The following is a 7,220-nucleotide window of genomic DNA, read 5'->3' on the forward strand; positions in this document are numbered from 1 at the left end:
ATGGCTCCCACCAAGTTCGATGTCCTCATTCTCGGCAGCGGTAAGACTTCTGCTTCCCCCCTTGGTCATCATCTGTCTGTGCAAACCGGCTGAAACCCCGTCTTCTCTTGCGCACACCCCAAAGGGACTTCGAGCCAACTACCTGTGATAAGCTGTTTGATAGCCAAGCCGCCCAAGAAAGGCTGCCAATGCTGTCTGTCCACGCTGGCAGCGGACGGCTCCGGGCGCAAGAACGCCCGCCGAAACACCAGCGCCATCGTCCAGTTCCAGCCCAATCACCATCTCGCAGACTCCGATCAGGCCCCGGCCCAGCGACCGGCAACAGTCTTGATCGATGTCGGCAAAAGCTTCTGTGAAGCTGCCCGCGAACATTTCCCGAAACATGGCCTCGACACAATCGACGCTGTCTTCTTGACCCATCCCCAGTACGTTGCCGCTCCTCCTTCACTGTCATCTCTAACCCTCGCCCCGATATTAAAATCTCATCTTTTGAATCACAACAGTGCGGACGCCATCGTAAGCTCACAACTAGCAGACGTCAAATAGTCTTGACCAGCAGTTAACTCCCTCCCCCTTGATGTTCCATTGGTCGCCACGCCTAACAGAATGGTTTGGATGACCTTCGAGGTGAGGAGATTCCCCGACCCTCTTCATTGACGAACACCGCCCTGACCTATATCCCCCCTATTTCTCAGCTTGGACTCTAGATGCGGTGATTCAAGCGACGATTCCGATATACTGTAACCAGTCTACATTCGACGAAGCAAGTCCCCCATCCTCCAGATTCCATCTCTTCCACACAAAAACTTATGTATTTATTTCGAAATTTAGGTTGCTAAGATTTTTCCGTACATGGTCAACCCCGGTGGCGGAACTGGAGGTACGTGTGCGGTGCTGAGCGACAAACAAGGATCTGGCATGATTGATGTCGATCTTGGTTGTTGTCTTTTCTCATAGGCGGAGATGTGCCGGCCTTTCAATGGCACATTATCGAAAGCGATGTGCCCTTCGAGCTCTTGGGCGTCCAGGTGTCCCCCCTCAAGGGTACATTATCCTCCCACATTTCCGAAGCAATGCCTCTGCACGCGCAGCCTGACCCATCCTCTTTTTTTTCTACACCAGTCCACCACGGGTGTTACTTCAACGCCTGTGGGCAACCCTCGAGTCCGTACGAGTGCCTGGCCTTCCTGTTCGACCAGACGTTCTGCTACATGTCCGATGTGTCCTCGATTCCCGAGTCCACATGGGCCGCGCTGGGCTGTCCATCCACGCCAAGCACGCCCCGGCTCACCCGCTCGCTGTCGAACCTCACCGAGGAGAGCTTCGGCTCCGACAATCTGTCGCTTTCCTCCGCATCCTCCATGTCGGACTGCTCGCATTCGTCGGCCTCTTCGGTCTCGGAGGCCGACGGCCCCCCCGCCGGGCTGCCCCTGCTCATCGTGGACACCATGCGTCTGACACACCACATTTCGCACTTCGGAATAGCCGACGCGGTCGAGACTGCCGCGAAGCTGAGGGCCCACCGCACCTACATCCTAGGATTTACCCATGGTGTCACGTAAGTCTGCTTGTTGCTTCGTTTTTGTTTGACATAGTCCCCCTGATCCACGCCCCCCTTTTACAGACACGAGTGTTGGCAGGCCGCATGCGAGCTCATCAGCGAAACCAGCAACACAGGACTCCAGGCGACGCTCGATCCATCTCCCCCTTTCCCAGAGGACATCGAACTGGGAAACGATCCCCCGAGATTCTCGCAGCAAGCCCTGGCATTGTGCCAAGATCACATCAAAGAGGCTCCCCTGTGGATTCGCCCGGCATTTGACGGACTGGTCATCTCCACTGATGGCGTAAAAACCACCGACAATTTCCATCCTTGATTGACTGGCTCATGAGCATCCATATGTGAATCAGCAGCTATACCATGTATCTTCCAAAATAAGACAAAACCATCACCAAAAAATTTGCCCTAAATTTTCCTGTATCTTTTTTCTTAAGGCACATGTGTAGATAGATTAGTCTGGGTAGACCTGGGCATATTCTTTGGATAAATTTTCAGATCATCCTGTAACATACTCTTTGGGCACATAATACCCTAGTTAATTGTTGTACATCTGGACGTGCTTCGTTGAACACAATGTGTAATAGGAAAGCCAGGGGCTTCGTCTCTTCTCTCAGAGGAGGGTTAGTGTGTGCAAAGACAGAAACTTTTCTTGCCTGGAAGGCGATTTCATTCCTGGCCGGAATGGGCTCCTCCTCCTGTAGTGGGTGAAGCCAGCATTTACCAATCAAGAACCATTGCGAGGAGAATCCCTCCTAGGCGGGTATCTCAGCTTGAAGCCCCTCATCTTATCATCTTCATGTCACAGCTTAGTGCACGTCACAGCTTGGAGCCTTGGATTGATCAAAAATCAATTCTACAAACATTGTGCCACCATTTTCAGCAGCAAGGCTAACTCAGTCCCTCTGGCCGAGCAAGGGAGGTTTAGCTTGCACTGACACACGGTGTCACATCAAGGAGCACCAGAGCGCTCATGGCACACAAGGGGAATTCGAGTGAGAGCGTTAGATGAATTGCTCGGCCTTTACAGTTGTCTGCTCGATCTTTAATTTACAAGCATGCGGAAGGCGAAAGATGAAGTGCTACATTCGGAAACCAGGGGATGCGGGCCTGCGTGCATGGAAGCAGGTTTTTTAGACTTGGACCTTGTTCTTGGCGTCTTTGGCCATGTCTTTGGCAGATTCTTTCGTCTTGTTGGCCTCGTTTTTAGCATCAGCCGCGACCTGGGTAGAGTGACAAGATGGGAAGTAAGTAATCGGTTGGGAGAAAGGTTTCGAAGAAGGGTAGGTAGCATACGTTGCGTGCTTGGCTGCTGACCGAGCCGGTGGCCTGCTTGACCTTGTTCGACGCAGCCTCGAGGTTCTCCATGCTTTTCGAAGCCAACTCGCCGGCCTTCTTGTTGACCTGAAAGGAGGAATAAAAGAGCGGGATAAGTACTACAAGCAGAAGGCTGTTTCTGCACAGGTAACGATGAGAGCAGGAGGGATACTGAACTGATTGGGCGGCCTCTTGGACCTTTCCGACTATGTCGCTCGACTTGCGACTGGTGGAGAAGGAGGAGACGAAGACGGTTCGAGGGACGCTCGAACGGAGAGCAGGGGTTTGCAAAGCGCGCTTGGAGATCAAGGTGATAGACATGGCGACAGTCAAAGTTGTTGGATGGTCACGAAGGCGTGATCTTGATTTTTGATGAGTTTTTTGTTGGACTTTGATAGCTGGGGCAGTGGGGGGAAGGTGGGGGGTGAGCAGGGGAGGGTGTTTATAGCAGGGAGGGGTGAGGATCGAGTTCATTCCCCAATGACGTCACTGGCAGTTTGTTGGCCGGTAATGGGATGATCAGACCGCGGCTTACTCGAGCACAACCAATGACATCATGCGAGCGACCGGATCCGGGTTAATTAACGACCGGCAGGACAGTCAGCCATCCGGCGAGCCGCGGCCGAGAGGCTGTTGCGCCTTGGCGGGCGGGCAACCCCGGTCGCTGTGGGTAGCCGGAAATGGACTGATGAGGGTAGCCGCCGGATGGGGTCAGCTGCAGCGGTACCTGGGCGGGGGCCGCACCCATTTTCACCAGAAAACAGCCACCCGGACCCGCACCCGGCACCGTTCGGCGGGTGCAAGCGGACCCGCCAACTGATGCCGGGTGCAATTCTCACATGTTTTCTCATTTGCGCTTTTTCAAAATCAAGCCTTGATCAAAACGGCTTTTCCATAATCTCACGTACCTCAAGACGCCCGAATTCCCCAACTCGAAACGCCTCTCCTCGGCTCACCAAACCTACCGCAACCACCACCTCATCCCTGGTCCGGCCCGATCCATACAGTAGTATTGTTCCGAGTCTCTCTCGGAATATGATACAACCAAGCTTCTCAGCCGATGTATAGATCGGTCCGAGAGGCCAGCCGCCAGGGGGAGGGGGAGGGACACTCCCCTTTCCTCCGGGCTAGTAGTCTACACGGTTGTATTGGCCCAACTCAAGGATTTGTCCGGGAGGAGGAAGGACACGCGGAGTCCGGTCCAATGCAGTAACAATTCATACACCTAACTACATCGGTAGTCATAATATCAACGGTGGCCAGCTACGAGCGTAGTGCTAGCTTTTTTACGCTACGCTACGGCATTGCTAGTGCTAGCGGCCGACATTGCCCGCTAACACTGCTCAAAAGGAAAAAAAAACGTGAATAAAGCACTAGCGTAGCGGCAGTGGTTGTTTTTCAAGACCCGCTAAAGAGCATTCGCATTCATCGGGTTAAGTTGACGATTTTGGGCAACTTAACCCGAACGGCAATCGCATCGGTCCGGGCTAACCCCGGGTCAACAAACCTCAGGTTTAATTTCAGGCTAAGGTCAGCTAAATTTAGCAAGTAGCCTCAGGCTAGGGCGGTCTCCGGCTCATTTCAGGTCACTTGAGTCTGAAACTGACCAAACAAATGTGTTTGCCCGATGGAGTACACACTACCATTAGGGGGGTTCACGTTGTAAAAAAAGCAGTGCTGATTTTGTCTGCTCATGCACCTGTAAGTAAGGTTTATGCCTTGCAGATTGCTTCCAAAGGGGAGCTGCCCGGCCAAACCTTTTTGCTTTCTCAGGATTTTCAAAAGCTGCATCTGCTGGTTTTGGTGGCTGATTTTCAAAATCAGCCTTACGTGAACCCCCTAATAGGGGATTCATGTTAGCCTGATTTTGGCTGCTTGTCACAGATGGTTTCAAATCTCATGCACGCTTCCTGCATAAACTTGAAAAAATACTGCATAAGCATTCCCTTCAGCAAGGCCTCAAACATAAAAGGCCTGCTGAAAACTTTATTGTATGTAGGCCCATATGTACATACATATCTAAATACATACATAAGCTTGGGGTTGCAGATAGCGGTTTGTTACTACAATCTGGAAAAGATTGATGATGTTGTCCAGAATGCTCAGGGAGGAGTGGAAGTCGTGGGGTGTGTTTTGTTGGGGTTTGAGAGACGCCATCAGATCATCAAGGGCTTCTCTGTAATAAAACGCGTACAAGAAGAAAAAGTTGCGGATGATCAGCTGACAGGTGGAAGTGCGGGGCAGCTTGATGAGGTCTGGGGAGTCCGGGATGTTGGTGACAGTATGTAGGATCTTGTATGTGTTTGCAGATTGGGTTATGTACATATTTATGCTGAGCAACAATGGGAAACGTGGACGCCCCCGCTGGTTTGCCTTGCTGATGCAAGGCCAGCTGCAGAAAATTCCTTGCACTGGCCTGCATGAGCAGGCATCAAATTTTTAGCAAGGTTTGCAGACTGATTTCAAAATCAGGCTAACATGAACCCCCCTATTGCTCTTGATGACCAGGACAGACCGGCCATTGAGAGCATACAGCAATTCCAAAAAAAGATGGCAAAGGGGTCACAGATCTTCCATGGAGGAATTTACTTCACCCAGCCAAATCTTGCTGCTAAAGTTAAGGTCTGATGACATCTAAGTTGGATTTTCACAAACCTAATGCCCAAAATCCCAGCAGTCCAATATCTGAACCGCCCACCCATGACCAAATAGACACCACTAGTTCCTAGGGATCTGTGTTTGGTGGAAAAAGGAACCCGGAAATCATATCAAACCAATGATTTCAGGCTGGGTGGCCTTCATGATCCATGCAGATTGACATTGATTGCGGGGGTGCAAGTAGGGCACTGGGAGCTCCCCTCCGTCCATGGAGGCTGCTAAGTGGGTAGGCCTGAGAGATTGGAGCTGGGTGGCGCTCTGACCGCGTGGATCACACTGTCATACAGGATGCTACAGCTCTAAGCCAGAGCGGCTCATATATGAGTCCCCAGCGGAGGGAGGAACACACTCACCACGCACTTCTCCCTCCACAGATCTCTCCTATCTCCTCACCCACTTCCCGCGCTCGCCATTTCTTTAGGCACCTCCCACCCACCCTTCTGTGCTTTGGGGGGGGGGGGGGGCAATTTGACAGGAGTAGGGTGTACACCTGAACCCTACTGCTGTCATTTTTGCAGTCGCTGAAATGAATCAGCTTCATTTCTCACATCCTAGTCAAGGCCAGAAGAGGAAAAAACCCCTCTCCTGCCTCTCTTCCCACACTTGCTACAGTACGGGCAGCTGTGGCACAGCAGCCTGTAGCAAGTGCCAGGCAAGAAGCGGCAGCCAAATGGATAGGAGGACCAAGGCAAAAATGGGAGGGGCAGAAGGGAATTCTGTATCAATCATGGGTTGCTGCTGCACAGTCAAAGTTTGACAGTAGCATGAACCTGCATCAACTTTAACAGCAAAGTTTGGCTGGGCAAGGAAAATCCCTGGATGGAATTGGTGACCCCTTCACCATCCTTTTTTGAAATTGCTGTACAACCTTTTGATGGCCGGTCCAGGCTGTTCATCAAGATAACTCAACCCTCTCAATTGCCAGCACAGACTGACCAGAGTGCAAAGGGTTCCACTCCAATTAAAAAATTTGAGAAGGGTGCTGTGATCTAAACTATCTGCAGACAATGGTAGGCAAAGTGAACTATTTCCACAGTCCTGCATTGTAGCTGAAAATTCAGATTGCACTATTGTGAATGCAGAAACAGGCTTTCACTGTGAAAAAAACTCAAGAAACTGCTGCCAGTTGACATGCAATATTACAAAGGCGCCTTTGCAATATTGCATGTCAACTTGCAGCAGTTTCTTGAGTTTTTTTCAGAGTGTTTGGTTACAAGGACAGACTTGAAAATTGAATCAGTTCAAGATATATTACAGAGAAAATTACTAAAAAAACCAAAGGTGAGTTAGGTTCAAAAGCTCTGGATATTATGCTTTTTCCCAGTTTTGCAGACCTGGACCAACCAAACTTTTCCTACTCAAAGAGCTGGAAAGACAGAAGGTGAGTGATTGTATCTGGCACCGCCCAAGCCCGCCTGGCGGTTTCCGGTGCGGTACCAGGTACCTTTTTTTGGCTGAAAAAGTGGTGTGGTACCTGGGTACTGCCCCAAGGACCGCTTGCTCCTGCCGGGGAAGCAGGTAACCCCCACCCCCCAGCCCTTGTACTGCTTTGAACTGCCCTCAATGAATGACAAAATGACATCAAGGAGAGTCCTGGTGCAATCATTGAGGAGAGTAACAACTCCTCTTGATGGCCAGGACCAACCTTTTGATGGCAGAACAGGTTGGTCATTGCTTTTACGGTCAT

General features: G+C 51.1%; 2 protein-coding genes across 2 annotated transcripts; one reads left to right on the forward strand and one right to left on the reverse strand.

The window, feature by feature from the left end:
- On the forward strand, positions 1–1,877 carry PtA15_5A753 (uncharacterized protein; the record flags this gene model as incomplete). Its single annotated transcript, XM_053169548.1, has 9 exons — positions 1–40; positions 125–425; positions 504–516; positions 606–627; positions 696–763; positions 832–880; positions 958–1,044; positions 1,123–1,558; positions 1,625–1,877. The coding sequence occupies 9 exons, from the start codon at positions 1–3 to the stop codon at positions 1,875–1,877; spliced, it is 1,269 nt and encodes a 422-aa protein (XP_053020734.1).
- Positions 1,878–2,691: 814 nt separating this feature from the next.
- Positions 2,692–3,349, reverse strand: PtA15_5A754 (uncharacterized protein; the record flags this gene model as incomplete). Its single annotated transcript, XM_053169549.1, has 3 exons — positions 2,692–2,781; positions 2,855–2,962; positions 3,053–3,349. The coding sequence occupies 3 exons, from the start codon at positions 3,347–3,349 to the stop codon at positions 2,692–2,694; spliced, it is 495 nt and encodes a 164-aa protein (XP_053020735.1).
- Between the last annotated feature and the right edge of the window lie 3,871 nt (positions 3,350–7,220).

Source organism: Puccinia triticina, chromosome 5A (assembly GCF_026914185.1).
Source record: "Puccinia triticina chromosome 5A, complete sequence".
In the NCBI taxonomy this organism is placed as follows: Eukaryota; Fungi; Basidiomycota; class Pucciniomycetes; order Pucciniales; family Pucciniaceae; genus Puccinia; species Puccinia triticina.